This window comes from Podarcis raffonei, chromosome 16 (assembly GCF_027172205.1).
Source record: "Podarcis raffonei isolate rPodRaf1 chromosome 16, rPodRaf1.pri, whole genome shotgun sequence".
Classification (NCBI taxonomy): Eukaryota; Metazoa; Chordata; class Lepidosauria; order Squamata; family Lacertidae; genus Podarcis; species Podarcis raffonei.
Genome location: NC_070617.1, coordinates 28676629 through 28704297, shown reverse-complemented (window position 1 = coordinate 28704297; position 27669 = coordinate 28676629). Strand labels below are relative to the sequence as shown.

At 49.1% G+C, this 27669-nt stretch overlaps 1 protein-coding gene across 4 annotated transcripts; it reads left to right on the top strand.

Annotated features, from left to right (window-relative positions):
- Positions 1-29: 29 nt before the first annotated feature.
- Positions 30-25677, top strand: GSC2 (goosecoid homeobox 2). 4 transcript variants are annotated; one of them, XM_053369063.1, is made up of 5 exons: positions 30-232; positions 17089-17175; positions 19812-20153; positions 23254-23501; positions 25348-25677. In XM_053369063.1, the coding sequence occupies exons 3-5, from the start codon at positions 19841-19843 to the stop codon at positions 25450-25452; spliced, it is 666 nt and encodes a 221-aa protein (XP_053225038.1). In that variant the 5' UTR covers positions 30-232; positions 17089-17175; positions 19812-19840; the 3' UTR covers positions 25453-25677. The 4 variants fall into 4 exon arrangements, with proteins under 4 accessions (XP_053225038.1, XP_053225037.1, XP_053225034.1 ...); XM_053369059.1 differs by having other exon boundaries at positions 31-232; positions 23251-23501; XM_053369061.1 differs by lacking the exon at positions 30-232 and adding an exon at positions 14558-14641 and having other exon boundaries at positions 23251-23501.
- The last annotated feature ends 1992 nt before the right edge of the window (positions 25678-27669 follow it).

Sequence of the window (27669 nt, the reverse complement as noted above, 5' to 3'; positions counted from 1 at the left end):
AGCGCTCGCACGGCAGCTCTGCTCCTGGCCGCTCTTTCTACCGTTGGAAGATGCCTTGCCGTCAGACGAATGGTCCACCTAGTTCAGTGTTGCCTGCACGGGCTGGCATCAGCAGAAGCTGCAGCCGCTCCCCAGAGTTTCAGGCGGAGAATAATATATTGGTGAGACCGAGGACCAGACTTGGGATCCTTCTGCATGCAAAGCAGAATTTCCACCCTTCTCAATTTTCAAAGTAAGCCTTTCCTTTATTATGGACGCAGGTGGCACTGTGGGCAGGGAAACTCAGGCCTGAGGGCCACATTTGGCCCTCCAAGTATTTATATCTGGCCCTTGGAACTTTTCCCAGACCCATCTGCCCTCCGCAGGCCACATCTCTCTCCAGCTCTGCTTTCCACCTAATAATAATAATAATAATAATAATAATAATAATAATTTATAATTTGTACCCTGCCCATCTGGCTGGGTTTCCCCAGCCACTCTGGGCGGCTTCCACAAAAACCAAAAATACACTAAGATGTCACATATTAAAACCTTCCCTGAACAGGGCTGCCTTCAGATGTCTTCTAAAAGTCAGATAGTTGTTTATTTCCTTGACATCTGATGGGAGGGCGTTCCACAGGGCAGGCGCCAGTACCGAGAAGGCCCTCTGCCTAGTTCCCTGGCAGAGTTTTGCCTGGCTGGGATTGTATACATGAATTCTAGGGTGTGGGTGGCGCTGTGGTCTGAACCACTTGGGCTTGCCAACCACTCCCGTTGCTCCGTCCCAGCTCCTGCCAACCTAGCAGTTCGGGAGCACACCAGTGCAAGTAGATAAATAGGTACCACTGCCGTGGGAAGGTAAATGGCGTTTCCATGCGCTCTGGTTTCCATCATGGTGTTCTGTTACGCCAGAAGCGGTTTAGTCACACTGGCCACATGTGGACAAACACCGGCTCCCTCGGCCTGAAAGCAAGATGAGCGCCGCACCCATAGTCGCCTTTGATTGGACTTAACCGTCCAGGGGTCCTTTACCTTTACCTTTTTACCTTTCCATTATCATTATTGTCGTTGGTTTGTAAGTGCTGTCATTTCTTTTGAGCGTACATACAAAGCCCAAAGTGTGCAATATATTGCGTGAAAATACAGTGGTACCTCAGGTTACATACGCTTCAGGTTACATACTGTTACGGAAAATCCCGGGTGCGAGTCGGCTCAGCCTCCCGGCTCGTCGGACTAAGTCCGCGGGTCCTAGCGGAAAAATGAGCTCAGCCGGAAACAGGAGCAAGATGCGGAGATCCAAGGTTTATTGCGCAACAGGTTCAAGGCGAAATTGAACAGCGAGAAAGGGGTGACACCAACTTTTAAAAGTTCCCTCCAAGTCCCAGGATACAGTGCAAAAAACGTCATGAATACATTATGGGAGGGTTGGGTTTGACAACTTACATCATGAATATATTACGGAAAGGTGGAGTTATACACATTAGCATTTTAGGGAAGGGAGGGGTAGTGTGCGGAGTAAGAGATATACATAGATAAGCATTTCCTGAGTACCGGTGATGATAAAACAATAGTCCAGATATGCATCGTCTGCCACCTGGCATTGCCCGGAGGAAGGGTTTGGCAGAGCGATCCGATGGGATTAGGGTCTTCCTGAGTACGTGACTTGCCGCTCAGGGGATTATGGAAGCAAGTGGGGTGTTCTAGAGTCCTGAAAAGGCTGAGTCGATTGACACCAGAACGAAGGAAATCGGTGCTACGGTTGATTTTATATGAATTTTGGAAGTTTCAGCTCATTTCAAGTCCATTCTGATATTATTAATCAAAGTCGGAAGTGAATAGATACATTGTTGCAGTTCTTGATACTGTCAGGGGTTCAGGAGTTTCAATTCCATTGTTGGATGGATACAATGTTGCAACTTGGGTTTCAGTTCCATTGTTCCCCCAGCGGGGAGCTGTCAGTGACTTGTCAAGAGGTTAAATGAGGCGTGCAGAGCTGGCTGAGCTACCTCTGCACGGCAAATGCACGGTGCTGATTGGCCAAGGCGCGGCCATTATAGTCAATGGGGATACAATCTGATACGGTCTACCCACGTTAGGAATGGAGCGAGAGGGAAGTTTAAGAGAGATGGTGGGCTTATTTCGCCCGTATAGAAAGGGGGAAAAAGTCCTTTATTTACAGGACTAGGGTGCAGTGTGGTGCTTGTGCAACAGTGTGGGGGTTTGAGGGGTTGGGGAACCGTCGAGGTCATCGCCTCGGGTCCACTGGTGCTGGTGGAGGGACCAAGAAAGGTACCCCCCCCTCCTTCCGTATCAGTCCCCCATTCGGAGATAGATTTGCATTAAAGTTCTGTAAGAACTTGCAAATCCTTTCTCCGCACCCTAGATCTCTGTAATCTCATATTCCCCTTCTCCCAGGTGTCTCATCTGCACATATTCAGGGAAGACAGGGGCACTGTGTGAACGGGAATAGGCTCGGAAGGAAAGAGGGGCAGATTGTCTAGGACAGCGAAAGAGAGAACAGCAAGGTGTCACACAGTGGATAGCGCAACAGAGTACTGAGATAGAAAAGACAACGACAAAGACAGTAATAAGTACAACCTTAAGTAATTGTCGGAGCCATCCAAGCTTCGGTAGCCATCCCCATAGGTCTAGATCAGATAGTCCCTCATGCTGGATGTCGTTCAATCTTGTTGCTAGTTCATGGATATTATTTAAATGTCCGGTGATATTTAAAGATTGGTCAGTCACATATGTGCAGCATTCGGTACCTATTAAGGCACATGTCCCTCCCTGGCTGGATAGCAGAAAATCTGTCGCAATCCTGGTCTGTAAACTTAGTTGTCTTACCTCAGACAGTTCCGTCACGAGGGAGTCTGTAATTTGGGTTGCCTCTTGCATAAACTTGAGAAGAATGTCGGTGAGTCGGAGAATGTCCACATGGTTAGATCCTGCTCCGTAAGCGGGAAAGAGGGCTCTGCCTACCGTCTCCCCATTCGCAGCGACATCTGACAGGTCAGACAGCCCCTTTTGTTCTCTCTTGTTCCGTTGCCTCCCGGGGGGTAGATGTGGAGCCACTCTGATTCCAGGAACGATGTACCCGACAAAGCAGGATCCTGACATATGCGGGCTTACCCAGGTGTATGCGCGGTGTCCACATACCCAGAATAAACCGCTGAGGTATGATTCCATCCTCCCGGAGGCAAAAGCTTGCAGCAGCATAGAATCCGTTGACTGGGGTTTCCATTGGGGGGGGGTGTCCGACTACAATGGCCCAAGCACTAGTGAGGTTTGGGAAGGTGCGGGAGCCCGTGGTGTCGGCAACGGTGACTTCGCCGGTGGGTAGGATTTCCAAGTTGGAGTTACATGTGCTGGATCCGATGAAGGTCCCGTCTCCGGTGAAGCAACGACAGAGGGGTCCCTTCGTGGGGCCGGTGAGATACAGGTATTGGTGAGTCAAGTTCAATGCGGTCAGGTTCCAGGACGTGACGTCTCCGGAGCGGAACTGTTCCAAGGTTACTGGCATTGGGACCAGGGGTAAGCTTTGTTGGAGGTGGCTGGGCGCATGGGCGCAGATCCAACAGTCAGGGTAGGGTGCTTCCTTTGCCACCTGACTGAGGAGCTTGATGTAGGAGTTTTGTTCCCAGGATGAGAGGAGGTCTTCTCCGGGGATGGAGGGGTCTGTGCCAAGTCGCCGGGGTGCGGTGCCTACTGGGTGAAGGGGGTCGGTAGTGTTGAGGAGTCGCCTGTCTTTGGCGATGCCCCCGCACCTCAGCGGTCCGACATTGTCCCAGGTGGGGGAGCGTGAAGGATGCACGGGGTGGTGCCATCCTTCCAGATATTCTGCTCCCTTCCATTCATGAGTGATTCTGAGGTTCCACAAGCAACAGAACCGCCTCAGGCAAAGTCCCTGGAGTTGAGATTTCCGAGGTCCTGGGGTCATAAGGAGACATTGGAATCCGAAAATCAAATTCTCGGAGGGATGGTTCGAGTCCGTATATGCCGGCGAAGCTTCCCGCACCTTGCTTTCGGTCCAATTAGGGCTCCGCGTGACCTCTCCATTCTCGTAAAGGAGGTATGTCCCGTTATAGCACTGCAGTCGGTAAAACGAGTGATCGAGCGTGAGGGCAGCTGACCCGATGCGGTGTAAGTCTTTATCTCGGATGAAGAGTTCCCAGTATTCATTGTTCGTGAGCCGGGGTACAAGCGAATGGCGCAGAAGGGTCCGGGACTCCGGGAGACAAAAGTCGAAGTCCCCCATTCGGTCCGGGTTAGACTTTCCCCCGGCCTCGACCTTGTGATAGTCCAGGAAATGATAATCTGTTTGTAGTCCGGTGCAGTGGTCTGATGAGAGGGATGACGTCCTGGTCAGGGTGGCGAGGAGAAGGAGGGAGGGGATCAGATTCATAGCTGGGTCGCAGTCGCACGGGATTAAAGGAGGGAGGTGATCCACGGGGTTGTCAAGGCACGCTGCAAGGCGAACTGTCAAAGCGAGCTGTCAAACTGGCTGTCGGAGCAAGCTGTCAAAGTGGTTGTCAAAGCGAGCTGTCAAACTGGCTGTCAGAGCAAGCTGTCAAAATCAACGGAAGTCTATGGAGCTGTCAAAGTAGCTGTCAAAGCGAGCTGTCAAAATCAACGGGAGTCTATGGAGCTGTCAAAGTGGCTGTCAAAGCGAGCTGTCAAACTGGCTGTCAGAGCAAGCTGTCAAAATCAACGGAAGTCTATGGAGCTGTCAAAGTAGCTGTCAAAGCGAGCTGTCAAAATCAACGGGAGTCTATGGAGCTGTCAAAGTGGCTGTCAAAGCGAGCTGTCAAAATCAACGGAAGTCTATGGAGCTGTCAAAGTGGGTGTCAATGCGAGCTGTCAAACTCGTTTAAAGCGGAGCTTGACGGCGTTGGTGTCCGGGATGATCTCCGAAGTCCAGTTGGGTGTAGTGGCGTCTGGTCCGGTCTGTTGAGCCCGATCTTGGCCCCGATCTGGTCCGGTCTGTTGGGCCCGATCTTGGCCCCGATCTGGTCCGGTCTGTTGGGCCCGATCTTGGCCCCGATCTGGTCCGGTCTGTTGGGCCCGATCTTGGCCCCGATCTGGTCCGGTCTGTTGGGCCCGATCTTGGCCCCGATCTGGTCCGGTCTGTTGATCCTCGTCGTCGATGTATGAAGTTGGCGAAGCGGGCGGAGTCGAAAAGGTGAAGTTGTCGCCACCGAAGTCGTCTTCCGACTCTGGAGGGGGAGGCGCCGACTTGCACCTCGTGTGATGTAGCCAGGAGTTTTTCTCACCTACTTTCACAGCGGTTGGTGATGTCAGCAGGATTTGGTAAGGACCTTCCCACGCGGGTTGAAGGGGTTCTTTTTGGTAGACTTTGACGAGGATCCAGTCACCTGGATGGAAGGAGTGGGCTTCGACGTCGATGGGCAGGTTCTGTCCCTCGAGGGCCGCGTACTGGTGGAGACGCTGCAGCTGTGTCTGAAGCTGAATGACATAATTAGTAAGTTCTGCCTCCCCTAGTTCGAGTTCAGAGAGGGGAAAGTTAGCGTTATAGACGGGAGGAGGTCTTCCAAATAAGATTTCGTATGGAGATAGTTTCAGTGATCCAGTAGGAGCACTCCTTATATTATGAAGAACTAGTGGGAGTGCATTTACCCATTTCAGTCCAGTGAGCTTACAGAGTTTTCCTAGTTGTATTTTAATTTCCTGGTTCATGCGCTCTACTTGACCCGAAGACTGAGGGTGGTAGGGTGTGTGGAGATCCCATTTTATTTGTAGAGCTCTTGCCACTAATTGCACTACTTGAGCAGTGAAGTGGGTCCCTCTGTCGCTGTCTAGACGACGGGGAATGCCAAACCGAGGAATGATGTCTTGTAGGAGGGCTCTGGCTACTACAGAAGCGGTGGGCTTTCTACAGGGGAATCCCTCTACCCAGGAGGAGAGTTTATCCACTATGATCAAGGCATGTTTGAAGCCTTGGCAGTGCGGTAGGTCGATGAAGTCTAATTGCAGGCTTTCAAAGGGGACGAATGCCCACGGCCGGGCTCCGGGTGGCGCTCGGGGTTGTCGCTTGGGGTTAAAGGAGTTGCAAGTGGTGCAGTTCTTAGATGCGGCTGTGGCTGCGACTGGAAGTCCCGGAGCGTACCAGGACCTCTTAACATGTTCTATCAGTCTTCCCTTTCCCCAGTGTGTTCGTTGATGGAGGACCCTCACCAATTTTGGAACCCAGGATTTTGGAAGGACGGTCCTGCCATCAGGGAGGACCCACACACCATCTTGCTCAAATGCACCCACGGAACGCCAAAGGATTTTTTCGTCTTCGGGGGTTTCTTTGTAAATTTGTGTGGGATCTATGTTGGCTGGGATTTGTAGGGCTTGAAATTCGGACTCGTTGTTCGGAGGGCGGAGTGCAGCCGACTGAGCCGCTTTATCAGCCCGTCTGTTGCCCTTTGATACTGGGTCCCTGCCCCGGGTGTGTGCTTTGCAATGCACAACTGCGATCGCGGCAGGTAAGTGGATGGCAGTCAGGAGCCTCTCTACTAGGGCAGCATGTGAGATTTTAGAGCCAGCTGCCGTAAGGAAGCCTCTTTGTAGCCAGATTTGGCCAGTGGTGTGTACCAATCCAAAGCAGTATTTACTGTCGGTATAGATGGTAGCCCGCTTGCCCTCGCTGATCTCACAGGCACGTATGAGTGCTATTAATTCTGCAGCTTGAGCACTATACTGTGGGTTAATTGGGTTGGATTCTAGGATTTCAAAATCAGTGACCACGGCGTATCCCGTTTTCCTCTCCCCCTCCACAACTTTTGAACTTCCGTCAGTGTACAGTATTAGGTCTGGGTTTTCCAAAGGTAGGTGATCTAAGTCTTCCCTGGGTCTCTCTGCCTGTCGAACTATGGTGGCGCAGTCATGGTGTGGGGTTCCATCATCAGGGAGAGGCAGAAGGGTAGCCGGGTTAAGGGAGTTGACTCGCTTTATGGTGACGTTCGAGGGTGTTAATAGGAGGGCTTCATACTTGTTTAGTCGGGAATTGGAAAAGTGATGGCAGCCTCTCAAAGTTAGGAGGGTGGAGACAGAGTGGGGAACATGGATGACGATTTCGTGTCCCAAGACCGTCTCTTGAGCCTTTTCGAGGAGGACTGCTGCGGCGGCTATGGCCCTTAGGCAGCTAACTGCCCCCTTTGCAGTGGTGTCTAATTGTAGACTATAGTATGCCACAGGTCTCTCTTGGTCTCGGAAAGGCTGAGTCAATACCCCTGAGGCTACCCCCATTTGTTCATGGATAAACAAGTTGAAGGGGATTCTGTAGTCAGGTAAACCTAGGGCGGGGGCCGATCTTAGTTCTCTCTTTAGCCTCTCAAACGATTTATAAGCCTCCTCTTCCCATATTAAGATGTCCGGGTGGTCTTGGCGGGTCATGGCAGACAGGGGCTTCGTTATTTCACTATAACCCGCGATCCAGGCCCTGCAGAAGCCAGCCATGCCCAAAAATCCCCGTAATTGTCGCTTAGTTTTGGGGAGGGGAATTTTTGTCACTGCTTCTATCCGGTCAGTGGCTAAGCTTCGGGTGCCTACTCCTAAGATGTGCCCGAGGTACTTTACTTCTTGTTTGCAGTATTGTAATTTCTTCGGTGACACCTTATGCCCCCTCCGGGCTAGTTCAGCAAGGAGGTGCTTGGTGTCAGTTTTACACGCTTCCTCACTAGTGGAACAGAGGAGCAGGTCATCTACGTAAAGCAAGAGGGAGGAGCCAGCAGGGAGGTGTACATCCTGCAGATCTTGATGCAGTATGGCGGAAAAGATTGCGGGTGACTCCACGTACCCCTGGGGTAACCTAGTCCAGGTTAATTGACTAGGCCCCCAGGTGAAGGCGAAGAGGAATTGACTGGCAGGATCCAAGGGTATGCTAAAGAAGGCGGAGCATAGGTCCGCAGCGGTGTACCATTTAGTTTCCGCCGGTATGGCGTTCAGGAGGGAATTTGGGTTGCCCACCACTGGGTGGCGGGGTATGACAAACTGGTTCACCAGTCTAAGGTCTTGGACAAAGCGGTATCGGACTGGGGCTCCTTCCGCCGCCGGTTTCTTTACTGGGAGTACTGGGGTATTGCATGGAGACGCACATGGAACCAAGATCCCCTTTTCGAGGAAGTCCTCTATCATGGGTGTTAGTCCCTCAATGGCTTCTTTGGGTAGAGGATATTGTTTTGTGCACGGGAACGGTAGATCAGTTTTATAGGTGATTTTTACGGGAGTTGCTGATAGCAGGAGACCCACTGAGGTTGACTCGGTGCCCCATAGAGAGGAGGGTAAGTCGTGTAGCTCAGGGGGGAGTTCTGGGGATGGGCTGCCTGCCTTTTCTTCTGCTATTATTCCTTGGAATGCGGGGATAGATTCCTCAGGCATGTGTAGGTAGATTCCCTCCTTGGAACATTTAATGGTCGCATTTAATTTGCAAAGCAGGTCCCTTCCGAGGAGGTTCACTGGGCTGCTGGTTAGGAGGAAGGTATGTTCAGCGAGCAGGGGTCCGAGGGTAACTTTAGATGGACGCGAAAGTGGACAAGTGCGGGGTATCCCATCCAGTCCCATAACTTTTCTGGTCTCTGAACCCGGTTCCAAATGGCTATTTGTTAAGGTGGAATATGTGGCTCCAGTATCTAAGAGGCATTGATAGGGATGGCCGTCGATCTCTATGGTGCAAAACGGGTCTTCGGAAGATAAAGTTAGGATCGGACATATAGTTTGAGTTTGGTTGGGATCCCCTTCTAATTGTCAATAAGTTTCTCGGTCGTCCGGAGGAGGTTGGTTAGGGGGGTGCAGGGGTGGTGCGGTGGCGTTTGTCCAAGGGTGAGTGGGTGAAATTATTGCGGGCATTTGGGTCCTCGGTCCTGGTAGGGGTCTTTGGGCTTGAGCAGGTACATTTGGAGGCGTCGGTTGGTTGAAGGGGGCGGCGGAGGTTGTATGAGGGGTATAGGTGGTGGGTGTGGGGTTCCCATATCCGTGGGCCGTGTTAGGATGCGGGGTGCCATAGACCATATTATTGAGGTAAGGGCAAAACCTTCTTATGTGTCCTTCTTCTTGACAATAGAAGCATCCTCCAGTAGTGGATCCCCATGGTCTAAGGGGGTTTGGAGGTCCTCCTCCCCGGACCCCCCTCCCCCGGCTGAGACCTCTGCCTCTGGTGGAATGCGGTTCCATACTAAGGGCAAGGATCTGCTCAACTTCTGGTTTGGGGTCCTTTCTTTTCCTCTCATCTCGAGAATTATAGACAGACTTTGCAATCGAGAGGATTTCACTGACGCTTTTTCCGTCATACCCTATTTGTAGGTTCAGGGCTTTTCTGATGTCAGGACAGGCTTGATCTTTAAAGAAGCCTTTCACTATAACTTCATGCTGGGGGTTATCTGGATCAATCCCTCCCCAGGTCTTGATGGCTGATACCAGCCTGGTGTAGTAATCGGACGGGTGTTCATTCGTCCCTTGCAGTACAGTCTGGACTTTTGTCCAGTTGACGGTACGCTGCCCAGCTGCCTTAATGCCGTCTAAGATCGCTTTCTTAAATAATTTTAAACACCAGATCCCATTCGTGGTATTATAGTCCCAGGCCGGTTCGACGCATAGGCATTGAGCTGTGAGTGCTGTCACACCTTCTGGCCGCCCTGCCTGGTAGTCAGGGAGTTCAATTACTTCCGCAGCCTTGGCTAGGATATCTGCCTTTTCGGCCTCGTTAAAAAGGGCGTTTAGGAGAACGTGGACGTCCGGCCAGGTTGGGTTATGGGTTGAGAAAATAGCGCTGACCTGGCGGTGGCATTTGTCCGGGTCGTCTCTTAGAGATGGCATTTGGTTTGACCAGGTTACCAGGTCTGCCGTGTAGAACGGTTGGTGGGTATATACCATCCGAGGGGGTCTGTCTGGCCGCAGGGGTGGGATCGGTAGGGCCCTTAGGGGCATCTGGGTGACTATAGCATCTGCGTCCCGTGACGTCCCCGGGGTCTCTTTGGGTTTCTCTGCCAGACTAGAGTCTCCCATGGTAGTGTTCCTTTTATCTCTAATTCGTAACCTCTGTTTTATGCCTCCCCCTGCTTCTGGTTCTCCTGCTCCTTCATCGCTATCCGAATTCTCGTTTGGGGCGGGTGGAGTATTCTCGTTATAATAGAAGGGGATGAGCGTTCGTTCCATGTGGTCATCTGCAGAATGCCCTTCGTATGGGGGGGGTAGGGATTGTCTTCCAGGATTTAAGATTGGCAGTTGATAATTCGTAGCTTCCTTCGGAACTTTGAGTAGTCCTCTGACCGTCTCGAAGGTGGCTAGGTATTCTAGCTGACGGGGCTTCTCCTCCGTCAGGTACTTTCTGAGATATCGTAGGCGATCTTCATTAAAAGAGCCTCCCCTTGGCCAACGTAACTCAGGTCTCGCGGAGGCTGTGCCTGAAGGCCAGGCCTCGTTACAAAGGTCTTCTAACTTCTGTCTCGACAGTAATTTATGCCCGGGAATAGCCTTCCAATACGAGATGACAAATTCGAGAGGGGAGTCGGGGTCTCTCTGGGATTCAGATGGCTTTCTGGAAGCCTTCTTCCCAGAGTGAGCCCGCTCGTGTTTGGAAGCTTGGGTACCCATTTTAGATTCACGCGTGTCTGGGGTAAAGAGAAAGGGGAGAGGTTTATTGAGGGGGGGGCTGGGCTGATTAGGGAATGCTATGTTCAGTTGCTTGGCAACTTCCTAACAGGGTTTCCTTTTAGAGAGCTCTTCTACCTGGTCCCTTATTCCTTCCTCACTTACTTATCCTATTTCCTGGGGTTTTCCTTTCCACTCTGCCAAATCCCGCCCAATTCCTCTTGAGCTATCCCTCCTGGCAACCTCCTACCTATCGTTACAATCTCAGGAAAAGGGGCCCTACTGGACGCCCGCGCCGTGCGGTGCCAGATCGGGTAGTCCCTCGATAGATTTTTGACGGAAAATCCCCCTTGCTTTCGGAAGCGGGCTCACGCACGATACACGTGTTACGTGGCCCGACCGGTGCGGCTGGGATTAATTGATAGAAAGGAAGACCCCTTCCTGCCCCCTCCGTAAGGGCGCTCGGGAAGTTCGGAAGAAGAACTCCAGCCCCTCGCTTCGACTGAGCTGTCCGTTGCGGGGAGTCGGCTGTCTTTCCAAGCCGGGTCTCTCCGTCTTACTCTCGGACTCTCAATTGGTGCGGTTGACTGGAGGGTTTGAGAGAAGAAAGAGATAGAGCTCAGAACCCCCCTTTCGGGTCGAGCGGTAGTCCACGGTCTCTCTCAGCATCGACTGAGCTGTCCGTTGCGGGGAGTCGGCTGTCTTTCCAAGCCGGGTCTCTCCGTCTTACTCTCGGACTCTCAGCAATTGGACCAAGAGGCAGGCGAGAAAGAGCGATAGAGAGGAGGGCAGAGAGTTCAGTTGCCAGGAGATTCCACCCCCTTCCCACCAGTGCACTGGGTTTTCCTTTTCCTTATACTCACGTGTCTTCCAAGATGATCCCGGGATCGAAGAAGCCGGCTGGATGTCCTTTGCTCCCCGGCTGAACCCTGGGACGTTTGATTACCGCCCGGAGGATGGCCGGAGGTCCAAAAGGTCTTCCCAGGCAAAATGGCCCGGAGCCGGCTGAAGATTTCAGGGCCCCCGGTCAGCAACACGGGAGAACCGCCCGTCCCTGTTCAGGCGCCAAATGTTACGGAAAATCCCGGGTGCGAGTCGGCTCAGCCTCCCGGCTCGTCGGACTAAGTCCGCGGGTCCTAGCGGAAAAATGAGCTCAGCCGGAAACAGGAGCAAGATGCGGAGATCCAAGGTTTATTGCGCAACAGGTTCAAGGCGAAATTGAACAGCGAGAAAGGGGTGACACCAACTTTTAAAAGTTCCCTCCAAGTCCCAGGATACAGTGCAAAAAACGTCATGAATACATTATGGGAGGGTTGGGTTTGACAACTTACATCATGAATATATTACGGAAAGGTGGAGTTATACACATTAGCATTTTAGGGAAGGGAGGGGTAGTGTGCGGAGTAAGAGATATACATAGATAAGCATTTCCTGAGTACCGGTGATGATAAAACAATAGTCCAGATATGCATCGTCTGCCACCTGGCATTGCCCGGAGGAAGGGTTTGGCAGAGCGATCCGATGGGATTAGGGTCTTCCTGAGTACGTGACTTGCCGCTCAGGGGATTATGGAAGCAAGTGGGGTGTTCTAGAGTCCTGAAAAGGCTGAGTCGATTGACACCAGAACGAAGGAAATCGGTGCTACGGTTGATTTTATATGAATTTTGGAAGTTTCAGCTCATTTCAAGTCCATTCTGATATTATTAATCAAAGTCGGAAGTGAATAGATACATTGTTGCAGTTCTTGATACTGTCAGGGGTTCAGGAGTTTCAATTCCATTGTTGGATGGATACAATGTTGCAACTTGGGTTTCAGTTCCATTGTTCCCCCAGCGGGGAGCTGTCAGTGACTTGTCAAGAGGTTAAATGAGGCGTGCAGAGCTGGCTGAGCTACCTCTGCACGGCAAATGCACGGTGCTGATTGGCCAAGGCGCGGCCATTATAGTCAATGGGGATACAATCTGATACGGTCTACCCACGTTAGGAATGGAGCGAGAGGGAAGTTTAAGAGAGATGGTGGGCTTATTTCGCCCGTATAGAAAGGGGGAAAAAGTCCTTTATTTACAGGACTAGGGTGCAGTGTGGTGCTTGTGCAACAGTGTGGGGGTTTGAGGGGTTGGGGAACCATCGAGGTCATCGCCTCGGGTCCACTGGTGCTGGTGGAGGGACCAAGAAAGGTACCCCCCCCTCCTTCCGTATCAGTACGCTTCAGGCTACAGACTCCGCTAACCCAGAAATAGTACCTCGGGTTGAGAACTTTGCTTCAGGATGAGAACAGAAATAGTGTGGTGGAGGCAGCGGCGCAGCGGCAGCGGGAGGCCCCATTAGCTAAAGTGGTGCTTCAGGTTAAGAACAGTTTCAGGTTAAGAACGGACCTCTGGAACGAATTATGTACTTAATCCGACGTACCACTGTATTATATTTTGGCTTAGTCAAGTCTTATTATTTTATTCATTGTGCTTTCTCCAAGGAGATTGAGGTAGCGCACCATGGTTCTCCCCCTCCTTGTTTAATCATCAGAACAACCCTGTGAGGTAGTTTAGTCTGAGAGGCAGTGACTTGCCTAAGGCCAGCCAGCGAGTTTCATGGCCAAGTGGGGATTTGAACCCTGGTCTCCCAGGTCCTTGTCTGACAGTGTAACCACTGCACCTCTCAGGCTTTCTTATTAATAGGAGTTATCCTATAATATGGGACGCGGGTGGCGCTGTGGGTAAAAGCTTCAGCGCCTAGGGCTTGCCGATCGAAAGGTCGGCGGTTCGAATCCCCGCGGTGGGGTGCGCTCCCGTTGTTCGGTCCCAGCGCCTGCCAACCTAGCAGTTCGAAAGCACCCCCGGGTGCAAGTAGATAAATAGGGACCGCTTACTAGCGGGAAGGTAAACGGTGTTTCCGTGTGCGGCTCTGGCTCGCCAGAGCCGCTTCGTCACGCTGGCCACGTGACCCGGAAGTGTCTCCGGACAGCGCTGGCCCCCGGCCTCTTGAGTGAGATGGGCGCACAACCCCAGAGTGTCAAGACTGGCCCGTACGGGCAGGGGTACCTTTACCTTTTTATCCTATAATATCCTGCCGTAGAAGTCCATGTGTAGATGGAGGATCACGTTCCTTCTGTGCAACATAAATGATAAAACTGAATCATGCTGTCAGCGAACTGCCTTTTAGTTGTTGCTAAAGCTTTCCCATCTTTCATTTGCAGAGATAATTTTTCCGTTAAAGTAATGGACCATATTTGCTGATACCATTCATTCATTAGATTGCCCTCTTCAGTTTTCCCTATCATTTGGCTATTGTTATAAAAGGTAAAGGGGCCCCTGACCATTAGGTCCAGTCATAGCCGACTCTGAGGTTGCGGCGCTCATCTCCAAGGGAGCCGGTGTACAGCTTCTGGGTCATGTGGCCAGCATGACTAAGCCACTTCTGGTGAACCAGAACAGCGCATGGAAACGCTGTTTACCTTCCCACAGGAGCGGTACCTATTTATATACTTGCACTCTGACATGCTTTCGAACTGCTAGGTTGGCAGTAACCTGGCTGCTATTAATACAGGTTTTCATCAGTACCATTCATTAAAAACAGGATGCTACCACCTTAAACAGCCATGACTTGCCCCAAAGAATACTGGGAACTGTAGTTTGTTCAGGGTGCTGAGAGTTCTTCAAGGCTCTTCCTCTTAAAGGTAAAGGTACCCCTGCCCGTACGGGCCAGTCTTGACAGACTCTGGGGTTGTGCGCCCATCTCACTCAAGAGGCCAGGAGCCAGCGCTGTCCGCAGACACTTCTGGGTCACATGGCCAGCGTGACATCGCTGCTTTGGCGAGCCAGAGCCGCACACGGAAACGCCGTTTACCTTCCCGCTGGTAAGCGGTCCCTATTTATCTACTTGCACCCGAAGGTGCTTTCGAACTGCTAGGTTGGCAGGCGCTGGGACCGAACGACGGGAGCGCACCCCGCCGCGGGGATTCGAACCGCCGACCTTTCGATCGGCAAGGTCCCTGGGAAAAGGGGGTTGATAGTTACATCCCTCTGAAGTGATGACCATTTTTTAAAGCAAGTGCTGAAAAAGAGTTACGGCAAAGGTGCCTGCCCGAAGTCACAGGTGACATACTGAAATATTTCTTTCTTTCAAGTGTGGGGTGAGCATCATGTAGCACCTGCAATAGTGCCAGTTCAGCAGATCGAAGCAGGCAAGTGAACATTGAAGGTGAACATGTAAGGGCTTTATACACTAACAGGAACGCCTTTTCCCTGGCCCAGTAGTCATACTTCTGCAAAGAGGATAATAATAATAATAATAATAATAATAATAATAATAATAATAATAATAATAATAATATAATAATAATAATAATAATAATAATAATAATAATAATAATAATAATAATAATAATAATAATAATGCTTTATTATTTATACCCCGCCCATCTGGCTGGGCTTCCCCAGCCACTGTGGATGGCTCCCAACAGAATATTAAAAACATGATAAAACATCAAAAATTAATATTTCCCTAAATAGGGGTGCCTTCAGATGTCTTCTAAAAGTCAGTATTCCTTCATGCACCTCTCCTATGCATGGATGCCGTACCCTCCAACATTTCTCTGAGGGAAATAGGGACATCCTATTCAATAATAATAATAATTCCCTGTCAATCTAAGTGGCTTTCCACAGCCACTCTGTGTGGCCCCTGGAAAGTTATCTAAAAGGTAGTGTGGCCCTCAGGCTGGAAAATGTCCCCCAACCCTGGGTTAGGTGAATGCTCTTCAAATTATTCTTTAAGGGTCAAGGCTCTGCTTTATTCTGAATTGACTCCTCTGGAGAAAACACACATACACAGGTCTTTTTCTTTTCCTCAGGTTCAGAGGACCCTGCTGCTGAAGAATGGAATTTTTTTTTGGGGGGGGGAGAGAGGCAACTTGAGCTTCATCACAGGAAGGATTTTCCAACCCTGTGAATTCACTTTTGACAAACGAACAGCTAAAGCAGATTAACTTTTTTTATGTTTGCTAATCCTTATAATGGTTTTAGAATCTCTTTTCCCCAATACGAAAACGATAAAGGCCCCTCTTTTCTATTCTCTTTATCCATATCTCTACATTGTCTCCGGCTTGTCTGCATTTCTCCTTCTCTCCCCCCTGCCTTGTTTTATTTTCCCCTCTCTTTCTCTTTTTTTTCTAATATGGAATAACCCGGGAGATCTTATCTCGGTAAACACAACATCAATATAAATCCCCTCTTACTTATTTGCCCTTTTCCAGGGGCCAGGGGTTGCATAGACGCGCCTGGCGATTGGGTTTTGATTACCGGCTGCTATCAAAAGTCCTCTTTGTGAAATCTGGGTCTTAAATCCCATAATTCTTTGATAAAAGAAGCATTACCAGTCTATTTTGCCCAAAGTGAAAGGTATGGGGAGAATGAAAGAAAGCAATCAGCAGAAGGACTAATAGGCTAAGTGTATAGGACCCTGTATGGTTAGGGAGGTGGGGAGGGCAAGCTAGTGATTGGGGGCGTGCGTGCGGGAGAAAATCTTTGTTGCAGGTGATGTGCGTATGCGCAGGCGTGCAGAGGGGGGAATCAATCTACTTCAGGTTGTATGACTGCGGCTGCTACAACCCCTGCCAACCGGGCCGGCTCCCCCCCCCCAAAAAAAATCGTGCTTCATACTTGTAGGGTGATAAGGCTGCTTTTCTTTTCTTTTAATTATTTTTAACACAGATATTTTATTATTAAAATAATTCAACATTAATACATACATATTACGAATATACAAACATACAGTGGTACCTCGGGTTACATACGCTTCAGGTTACACACTCTGCTAACCCAGAAATAGTGCTTCAGGTTAAGAACTTTGCTTCAGGATGAGAACAGAAATTGTGCTCTGTCTGGCAGCACGGCAGCAGCAGGAGGCCCCATTAGCTAAAGTGGTGCTTTAGGTTAAGAACAGTTTCAGGTTAAGAACAGTCCTCTGGAATGAATTAAGTACTTAACCTGAGGTACCACTGTACAGTTGTACCTTGGTTTTCAACCGCCTTGGGAGCCGAACGTTTTGGCTCTCGAACGATTGAAAACTGCAAGTGATTGTTCCGGTTTTTTAATGTTCTTTTGGAAGCCAAATGTCCGGCAGGGCTTCCGATTGGCTGCAGGATCTTCCTACAGCCAATCGGAAGCTGTGCCTTGGTTCCCTAACATTTCGGAAGTCGAACAGACTTCCGGAACGGATTCCGTTTGACTTCCAAGGTATGTCTGAGGTACCTCCGTACAAACATATATTTCATACAATCCTTTAAAATATTCATACATACCCACACTCAATCCCACAGATACTGCTGCACCGCCACTGCACGATTTCTGTTCTCATCCTGAAGCAAAGTTCTTAACCCGAGGTACTATTTCTGGGTTAGCGGAGTCTGTAACCTGAAGCGTATGTAACCCGAGGTACCACTGTATCCAGTTTTTCTGGTAGCCTTTAGGCAACCCTATCTCATCTGTTGCCCCTTATCCCCACTGTCCTGTTCTGGTCCCACAGAGAAAGCAGCAAGGATGGGCGGGCAAGACTGGATATACGTTTCAGGACCACGGACAGCTCCAAAACCAACAAGTTGCTCTGGCAGAGGTGAGGTGCAGACTGAGACCTTTTAATCCAGGGGTCAGCAAACTTTTTCAGCAGGGGGCCGGTCCACTGTCCCTCAGACCTTGTGGGGGGGCGTACTATTTTGGGGGGGGGGATGAACGAATTCCTATGCATTCCTATGCATTTTAAATAAAAGGACACATTCTACTCATGTAAAAACATGCTGATTCCTGAACCATCTGTGGGCCAGATTTAGAAGGTGATTGGGCCGGATCCGGCCCCTGGTCCTTAGTCTGCCTACCCATGTTTTAAGCCTCTGTCTTCCAACTACCTCTTCTAGGACTTCAAAGCCTTAAAGGGCTAGCTTTCTGGCCTGAAGATGGGCACTTCTCCATCCCATAACCCAGGGCCAGGCCAAGATGTTTTGCAGCTTTGCCACTCTTCCCTGCCACCATCTCTCTCCTCCTTGTGTGCTGCCTGCTGCCACCTCTCTCCTCTGTGCCTGGCTCCATCGCGGCCTCCTCCACCTCACCTGTCACAGAAGGCCACTTCCTTCACACACACCCCATTGCTACCCATCACTAGCCAGACACAGGAATGGGGGTGGCAGCAGTGGGCAGGTGTAGAGGAGGTGGCCAGTGGACATTGAGGAGACCAGATTTGCCACCTGAGATGACTACCTTACCTCACTTCATGGGAGGTGCTTGGTTCCTCAAGGGAAGGTGACCGAGAAGGTCTGGGCTCTGGTCACAGAAGTCCTAGTGGTCCTGAAGGTTCTCCTGGTCCTCATACCCAACAGCCTTGGTGCATAGCTGTCAACGTTTCCCTTTTCTTTTGAGGAATCCTATTCGGAATAAGGGAATTTACTTTAAAAAAAGGGAAACGTTGACAGCTATGCCTCAGTGGTCTGCTGTTCTCCATCTGTCAGCTCAGAGCCCTACACGACCCTCATGATTATCAACGATTGCCCCCCATTCATTCATTTAGGACACAAAAATAGTTCAAAGGGAATGTTTGTTGTCTGGGGCCGTAGTTTCCAACAATTGCCATTGTTGAATTGTTTACTCCCCCAGTTTTGTATTTATTCCCCCTGCAACAGACATCTCTGGGTAAGGCATGATAAAAAGAGCTCGGCAAACATTAAAAAAGACATGAAGATGTATGCACATGGCAGCCAACATGCCACCATTTGTTGATTATTTCAGTTTTTCCAATATATATCGCACCCTTCCTCCCAGTGGGAGCCCAGTGTGACAAACCCACAAATGGAATTTTTAAAAAAACATCTTAAAAGCGATTCTAGGAATAAGCATAGCTTTACATTTCGCACAATGTTAAGATGATGATGATGATGATGATGATAATAATAATAATAATGATGATGATGATGATGATGATGATGATGTATTATTTATACCCCGCCCATCTGGCTGGGTTTCCCCAGCCACTCTGGGCGGCTCCCAATAGAATATTAAAAGCACAATAAAACATCAAACATGAAAGACTTCCCTAAACAGGGCTGCCTTCAGATGTCTTCTAAAAGTCAGATAGTTGTTCATTTCCTTGACATCTGATATGAGGGTGTTCCACAGGGCGGGCACCACCACCGAGAAGGCCCTTTGCCTGGTTCCCTGTAGCTTCACTTCTTGCATGGAGGGAATCACCAGATTATGAAGGATGCAAAGTATTTTAAAAGTCCCGGGTATCCCAAGGATGTCAGGAAAAGTTGTGACGTTTTGATACTGTCCCCCAAACCACAGACAGTCCCGGCTGGATGTAAGGACTGTCCAAATCTGTCCGGGACTGCCTGGATATTTATGTATTAAAAAGACAACCTGTATCATTTTGGGGAAACGTCCCACAACTTGACAACTTTTCTAGTTCTCGGGATGGGGAAATAAATTGGCTTTTGGGAAAAGACCTTGGCTTGCAAAGTGTTTTGGCTGCTGGTGCCGGTTTTCTATCGTCAAGCTAAACTCTCCCTGTGTGTCCTGCCATTCGCTTCCAATCCCGCTCCATATTGTGCGATATGACAGTTCCCTTTTGATGGGAAAGCTTTCATTTGGCCAAAGAAAAGGATAATTTGCTTCTCTCTCTCTCTCTCTCTTTTTAAAAAAGGACTTAATCCTTCTGGGCCATTTCTGGGCCTGAGAAACAGCTTTTCTCTCCCCCTGACTTGAACGGGAGGATTCCGACACAATGGACCTCATAACCACCTCAAATCTACACTTGAGATAGAGAAATCAGATTTCCTTCCAGAGTCATTTCTGTAGGATTAGCTAAATCTTAGATCCACACTAACCCTTCACAAAGCTGTCAAGATTAGTTAGAATTTATTTTATTCCAGCAGGGGGTTTATGGTATCCTTTCCAAGAAGGATTATATAGATATATACGTATATATTTAGGGTGCTGTCGGTTATCAAGCAAGCTCGCTTAGGTGGGCAGGCAGGGGGCTGGTTCTGGGATATATATGCATGTGATCTTGTTTGTCTGCAAGCATATATAATAAAAAATGGCCCAGGAGGTTGGATAAGAAGCTGAGCTCCCCCCAGACACACACACACACACCCTCCAAGAAGCCAAAACGTTAGTTCTGCCCCATATTTCCCCTTTGTCGTCGTTTTGAAAACCAGTTTCCCCATTCCATTCCTGAAAAGTCAGGTCTGTCTCTTGCAGGACAGCGTGGCTGAGGTCCCTTGAGCAGGATGTCTGCCGAAGCTCCTTCAGGCATAGTAGACCTTGGGAAGAGGACCCTCAAGAAACCGTGCTCCTTCACCATCGAGAACATCCTCTCCGGCTCGGCCGAGCGAAGACCCCCTGTCCTCCTCCCATTCTGCTTCCGAGGGATCTTGGACTGTGAGCCCAAGGGGCTGCGTTCCCTGGGGGGCATGGCTGCTGGCCCCCTGCAGCAGGAGGAGGACGAGGTGGAAGAGACAGAGGTGGATGCTGCGCCTTGCGGCTGCTGCTGCTGTGTTCACAGCGGTCCCTACTCCTGGCAGGAGGCTGCAAACTGGCTCAGTGAGTATCCCTGTTTGCTTGTGATCAAAGCCTGAAGCTGGCTGCTGCTGGGAGCTGTCAGCCGAACTTTGGTCTTTGTTGGGATGCATTTGCCCTACTCTGTGTAGTATAAAGGGAAGGGGGGGAGAGAAGTTTGGGAGAGGGTCACAGGGTCAGCTAAGGGTGTGGGAGAAATTCCATTCAGTTTGCGTTTGAATTCGCACCTCCCCAGTGTGCAGCTTCCGAAACTATACCCAAACAGGAACGCAGCAACCCTTCAAAATTCAGGAGAACTGCATTGTAAAATGGGTAGAAGTGTGTTTGTTTATATAACAGCTCCCAGAGTCCCTGGGAAAGGGGATTGATCATTAAGCCACGCTGGGAATTGTAGCTCTGTAAAGGGGAATCGGGGCCTGCTCATCACTCCCAGCACCCTTCACAAACGACAGCTCCCAGGATTCTTTGGGGGGAGTCATCACGCAAGGGTGCTTCATATGTACAGTGCAGATGGGAACTTTGAGTCATGGGTAAAGGGAGAGACAAAGGTAAACTGGCTTATCCATCACACATATGGTGTGTAAATGGCCTGTGCATTTTAGAGCTCTTTGTTGCTCAAGACCCCTCCTCTACTTCAGTTAATGCTGTTTCCTGCAATTCACAACTTTTCTTTTCCCCTACTTTAAATGTTATCATGGATCTGCTGCAGACTCACATACAGGGGATATTGCAATCCAATAAAAGCATTCTAACCTTTCCCTCTTCTCTCCGGTAAAACTGACAAGGTTGGAAACGTCTCACAAATAACCGATTTGTCAGCCACACTGGAGGGCAGAGGAAAGGTGGTTGTGAAACCGACAATACTTTATAACCCACCAGGGAGAAGCTGTTGTTTTTTTTTAGATTGGGCAAAAGTCAGTCCAAAATGTGTAGAATTTACTGGGAGAGGGGAAAGTTGGGTGGAAAATGCTCTCTCAGTACAGGGTGCCTTTGACTTGTTTGTTGAGCATTCGTCCCAATTTGTTCGCAGGGAGACTAGATGATGTTGCCTGTTTAATAAGCATTCATTCTGATTTGTTTACAGAGAGGTTAGATGTTGTGTTGTTATCCCACACTTTCCAGTGCATTTCTCCCTCACTTTCCGTATCACAAATACTCTGATCTCTTGGGGAAAGTAGGTTTGTTGTGCAAGACCTCCCAATCAACTATAAATAAGCAAGCTACATTTTCTGGTATGAGATTAAATCTCCCACCTGAAAACAGCAACAGCCTGGAGGCACCCAGTATCTGTTAAATGAAGAGAAACTGCAGTTCATTTTTGAGGCAATAGCTACCAAGTAGAATATAGATATAAAAGGGGTGCAATGTGGTCCCATAGATACAAAAATATTGCTGTACACAGATATCGTAGTACTGACAATATCTTCCCCTGAAAATCTCATAGAGAAGTTACGAAGGTATGTAGCAAGGTATCAGGCTATAAAATAATTGATGATAAATCAGAATGGCTCAGAGTAAATATCACAAATGATATTTTTTTAAAAAAAATATCTTATGGAAGCAAGGAAAATCACATGGGTAAATAAGCAAAATGGAAAATATTTAGGAAGATGGGTTGTGAACCACTTAGATGAAATAATAAGGACTGATTGTCAAAATCTGTATATAGAAGTGGAAAAGGAACTGGGATCATTACATATATCATGGTGAACATAAACCTTGAAGATGAAAGTATTTCTGAGAAACTGCAGTTAACCTGCATGGGAAGATACATCAAACAGAATTTGGGTTCTGTAAACATTTTAGGGTGCTGGCTAACTCCAGCAGGGATGGGGAACAGGTTGTCCTCTAGATATTGATGAACTCCAGTTCACATCTGCCCCAGCCAGCATGGCCAGTAGCCAGTGATGATGGGAGATGCGGTCCAAAAACATTTGGAAAGTCAGAGGTTCCCAAGCGCCACCCTAGAGATCTGAAATGTGGGTGGTCTCTTGGGGAGTTTTGAAGCCGTGCATCTCCACCTTTGCTCAACTTGCCTATGTGCAAGTGTTGCAAAATGCCAATAAACCACCCCCTTTCAGAGGGAATCAAGGCAGGTAAGCAAAGGGCCTCTGCCATGTCTGGCATAACACAATGGACCAGGTCATTAAAAAATACACATTTTGCTTTTTGCATAAAAGGCAGAGGCGTAGGAAGGGGGGTGCAGGGGAGGCAGACTGCTCCGGGTGTCATTGCTGAGGGGGGTGACATTTGGCGTGCTGCCCAACCGCAACTCCCAAGTCTACCCCGAGCCTTCGGGCAGCCTTCCCCCCTCCCCCTTCATTTTGACAGCTCGGGGGAGGCTTGGGAGTCGTGGGCGGGCGGTGCGCCATTGCCCCGCATTCCCGGGCTGCTGGAGGAGACTGGCAGGCAGGCAGGGGGAGGAAGGGAAGGAGACAGGCAAGCAAACAAGTGGAGGGGGGAGGGAAGGAGGGAAGCAAAAACTCCCTCAATCAGGACCAAAACCCTGGAACGCACAGGAGGAGAGGTGGGGTGTGAGAACAAAGTTGGGGGGGGGAGTTTTAAGAGCTTATGCTCACAATGTTAAGTAAATAAACCAGAAAATAACACCTGCAGCTGTAAGTACAGTATCATGTTTTTCCTTCTTTTAATAATTTCAATGGGGGGTAAAGGTAAAGGGACCCCTGACCATTCGGTCCAGTCGTGGCCAACTCTGGGGTTGCGGCGCTCATCTCGCTTTATTGGCCGAGGGAGCCGGCGTACAGCTTCCGAGTCATGTGGCCAGCATGACTAAGCCGCTTCTGGCAAACCAGAGCAGCGCACGGAAACGCCGTTTACCTTCCCGCCGGAGCGGTACCTATTTATCTACTTGCACTTTGACATGCTTTCGAACTGCTAGGTTGGCAGGAGCAGGGACCGAGCAACAGGAGCTCACCCCGTCGCGGGGATTCGAGCCGCCGACCTTCTGATCGGCAAATCCTAGGCTCTGTGGTTTAACCCACAGCGCCACCCACGTCAATGGAGGGGGGGGTGACAAATTTTTTTTTGCACCAGGTACCACCTGCCCTTGCTACGCCTCTGATAAAAGGCAAACCCTCTGAATCCCAAACTTTCCCTTCAGCAGACGCAAGGTTTCCCTGGCCCATGCGGGTTTTCCATCCCGTCGGCAGGCCGTGCAAGAACCCTCGCGGGAGCCAGAGCGAGCTGCAAGCTTTCCACCAGATTCAGCGCCGGACCCGCCGCCACCGCACCATCTTCACGGACGACCAGCTGCAGGCCCTGGAAGCCCTCTTCCACCAGAACCAGTACCCAGATGTCATTACCAGAGAGCACCTGGCTAACCGGATTCACCTGAAGGAAGAGAGAGTGGAGGTAAGTACAGTGGTACCTTGGCTTACAAACGTAATCCATTCCGGAAGTCTGTTCTTAAACCAAAGCATTCTTAAACCAAGGCATGCTTTCCAATAGCAGCGGGGGACTCAGCTTACAAATGGAGCACACTCAACAGGAAGGGAAACATGTTCTATTTCCAAGGCAAAGTTCACAAACTAAAACACTTACTTCTGGGTTTGGAGTGTTCTTAATCCAAGTTGCTCATAAACTAAGCTGTTCTTAAACCAAGGTACCATTGTAGTGGAAAGTGGTCCATTCGGGAGAACAGCCCCGCTAAACTCAGCCTGCTCATCTATCAGTGGCCACATTTGCCCCGTACTTTTATGTCCCCTCCAACATTTCTCCGATTAATAATAATACAGTGGTAGCAGTTCGAAAGCACGTCAGAGTGCAAGTAGATAACCAGTGTACAACCAGATGGCTTTGCGAAGCCCAAATGCTGGGCATGAAAGCAATAAATCTGCCCAGCTGTTGATCCCAGTGACTGGAAGTTCATTGTGCCTCTCATTCTGCTGCATCCATCATAATTTATAGCAGAGGTCCCCAATAGGCTAAGTAATGCAGAACCCCCGTTTGTCAAAAGCCAAGCCAAACTTTTGAAAATGTTGATACCTCCTTGGTAGTTTTTGTTATGTGAATGGTGCTGTGGATCCCCTGGGTGGGTTTCGCGGACCCCCGGGGTTTGCGGACCATCAATTGGGAGCCACTGATATATAGCCTTCATGACTGATAGCCATTACTGGCTTCGTTTTGTACATATTTCATATTATTTGGTATATTCTCATGTAATAATAATAATAATAATAATAATAATAATAATAATAATAATAATAATATTTCTACCCTGCCCATCTGGCCAGGTTTCCCCAGCCACCACCAACAGAATATTAAAAGCACAATAAAACATCAAACATTAAAAACTTCCCTAAACAGGGCTGCCTTCAGATGTCTTCTAAATGTCAGATAGTTGTTGTTTTTTTCCTTGACATCTGATGGGAGGGCATTTTCAACTTGCATTTTGGGGTCAAATAGGGTTATATCCAGCTACTCTGAGTAATATTGTGTTGCATCCGATGCAAGGCCTGTCCAGAGTAGACCTCACGTCCATTAATTTCAATGTGTCTACTTGGGGTAAGGCTAGCCCCAGAGACAGCCCATTGAAATGAATGAACCTAAACCAGTCATGTCTTTTAATTTCAGTGGGTTTACTCTGAGCAGGGATAACATTGCATACGGCCCTTTGAAATTAATGGGCACAACTAATGTATTTTTAATTGTTTGTTGGCAGCTGCCCAGAGTGGCTGGGGAAATTATTATTATAATTATTATATGATGGGGTGAGCTCCTGTTGCTCGGTCCCTGCTCCTGCCAACCTAGCAGTTCGAAAGCACGTCAAAGTGCAAGTAGATAAATAGGTACCACTCCGGCGGGAAGGTAAACGGCGTTTCCGTGCGCTGCTCTGGTTCGCCAGAAGTGGCTTAGTCATGCTGGCCACGTGACCCGGAAGCTGTACACCGGCTCCCTCGGCCAATAAAGCGAGATGAGCGCCGCAACCCCAGAGTCGGCCACGACTGGACCGAATGGTCAGGGGTCCCTTTACCTTTATTATTATACAACCTAAGTTCATCAATTTCAGTGAGTCTACTCTGAGCAGTGCTAACATTTGCTATGGCCCATTGAAATTAATGCACCTAGGTTAGTTGTGCCCGTTTACTCTAACACTGGATAAAACCCACAGCATCTTTTAAAGAGGAAAATCACGTGTCGGATTGTGGACCAATTTTTCCTCTCTTTGTTGCGGGGGCACTTTTTACGAAACGCACAGGTTTGGTTTAAGAATCGGCGAGCCAAGTGGCGGCATCAAAAGAGAGCTTCGGCTTCGGCGCTCGTCCTTCAAGGTGCCAAGAAGTCTTCTGAGGGAAACTGCTGAGGACTGGGAGGGAAGGCTGGATTTGACAAGTGCTGAAGGTCCCATTGGCTTCTGAGCATCTCGGCGGGAGAAAGTGAGGAGAAACGGAACGGCGATGCGAAATGGAGAGGAATCCTCACAGTTTATTAAGAGGAGAAAGAAGAGATGGTATATTTTCAAGGGGGGCCGGAATATAATGTGCTCAACACACTGTAACAAAACATTAATAAAATAAATGATCCCCAAGACATGTTTGATCTTTGAAAGCATAAAGTAAGGGTGCGGCTTAGAGCACCTGGTTTGGATTCGGAAGGCTCAGGTTCAACCTGTGACACCTCCAGGTGTAGGGCTGCGAATACACCCTGTCTGAAATCCTGGAGAGCAGCAGCTGCCAGCCAGTGTTGTCAATCCTGAGCTGAATGGGCCAATATCTGACTCCATATAAAGCAACCTCTCCTGTTTCTATTTAATTCAATCAATCAATCAATCTTTATTACGGTCCAGAGACCCGACAAATCATTACAAATCAATACACAATTCATACAGCCTACCTCCAGGTTAATCAAGCATTTTGTTTAGAATATAGGGCTCATTTCTTCTTGCAACCACCGATAAAAACTTTGCCACTGCTAACGTTCTAGCATTCGTCCAGTCTTCCAGTAGGAACCTGACATAGTGAGCCTCTGATTTTCCCGGGAAAGGTACCAGCAAGGGTAGTATCAGTTCAGCCCTGGCCTGCTCATATTTTGCACAATGCAACAAAACATGTTTTATGGAACTGATGTCTTGAGCACACTAGCAAAGTCTGTCCTGGTAGGGAACTCCTCTCAACCTGCCATCCAACACTGCAGAGGGAAAGACATTTAGTCTGGCTTTGGTGAAAAGCCTTCGGTAGTTTGGTACTGTCAGGTTTTTAATGTAAGATGTTAACTTAAAGACATACCCATATTGAACTCCTACTGCCAGCAGACTACAGACTGCGTGTGATCGAGATCGCAAGTCACTGCGTGCATTATCCCATAATCTTTGCTTTAATATCTATTTAATTCAGCCCTTTGTTTTGAGCCAAAAGATTCAAAGCCATGCATCTCCAGGTAGGGTTACAAGTGACCAAACAGCACTGGGCAGCCGTACCGACCTGCCATTTTAATTTTCTACAATGCCCCAGGAGTGAGGCTACATCGGGGGCATTGTGGGGGGGGGGGGGGAGGGCAGCTCGTTGCAGAAATCTGGTACTGCTAGGTTCCAGTGTCAGAGGAGGGGCCTATGAGAAAGTGCTTGGCCCAGGGACCCATCTATCTGAAGTCCGCCCAATGCCAGATATCAAACTTGGGGACATTCTGTGTGCAAATGGTGTGCTTTGCCACCAAACCATGACCCCCCCCCCTTTTAAAGTACAGTGGTACTTTGGTTCTCAAGCTTAATCCATTCCAGAAGTCCGTTCCAAAACCAAAGCAATCCAAAACCAAGCTGCGCTTTCCCATAGATAGTACATTGGTACCTCAGGTTATATACGCTTCAGGTTACAGACTCCGCTAATCCAGAAATAGTGCTTCAGGTTAAGAATTTTGCTTCAGGATGAGAATAGAAATCGCACTCTGGCGGCGCAGCGGCAGCGGGAGGCCCCATTAGCTAAAGTGGTGCTTCAGGTTAAGAACAGTTTCAGGTTAAGTACGGACCTCTGGAACGAATTAAGTACTTAACCTGAGGTACCACTGTATATGGTACTGTGACAGGAATTTTAGGTCTTGATATATGGTAATGTTCATAGGTGTACCAACCAAGCACTTACATAGATCAGCACAGGAAGATCAACCTGAAACCATTTTGATTCCCAAACTGACCAAATGTTCTCTCTGCAAGGAGGGAGGGGGGTGGGTGGGTCAGGGAGCCTTCCTATTGTCTCATGAATTGAGTAATCAGCATTTTAATGGGTGACAGACTATCAGGAAAGGCAGTCAGATAACATGGCAAACAGGAAAAACAACATTCAAATTTCTGTTTTAGACCGCCTTTTCTGTGACGTAGGTTTGATGTATCTGGGGGTGGTCTTAGGTTACACCCCTTCTGTGATGTATGTATGATGTTTCTGGGGGTGGTCTAGATCTACAGGGTGGCAATTTCAAAAGTCTTTATAAGGCCTTGCACACCATTGTTCTGGGTTCCTCCTCCTTTCCTGCGTGTGAGGGGAGCACCCTGTTGCAACAGATCAATAAAGATCAAGCTTACTAGTTGCTT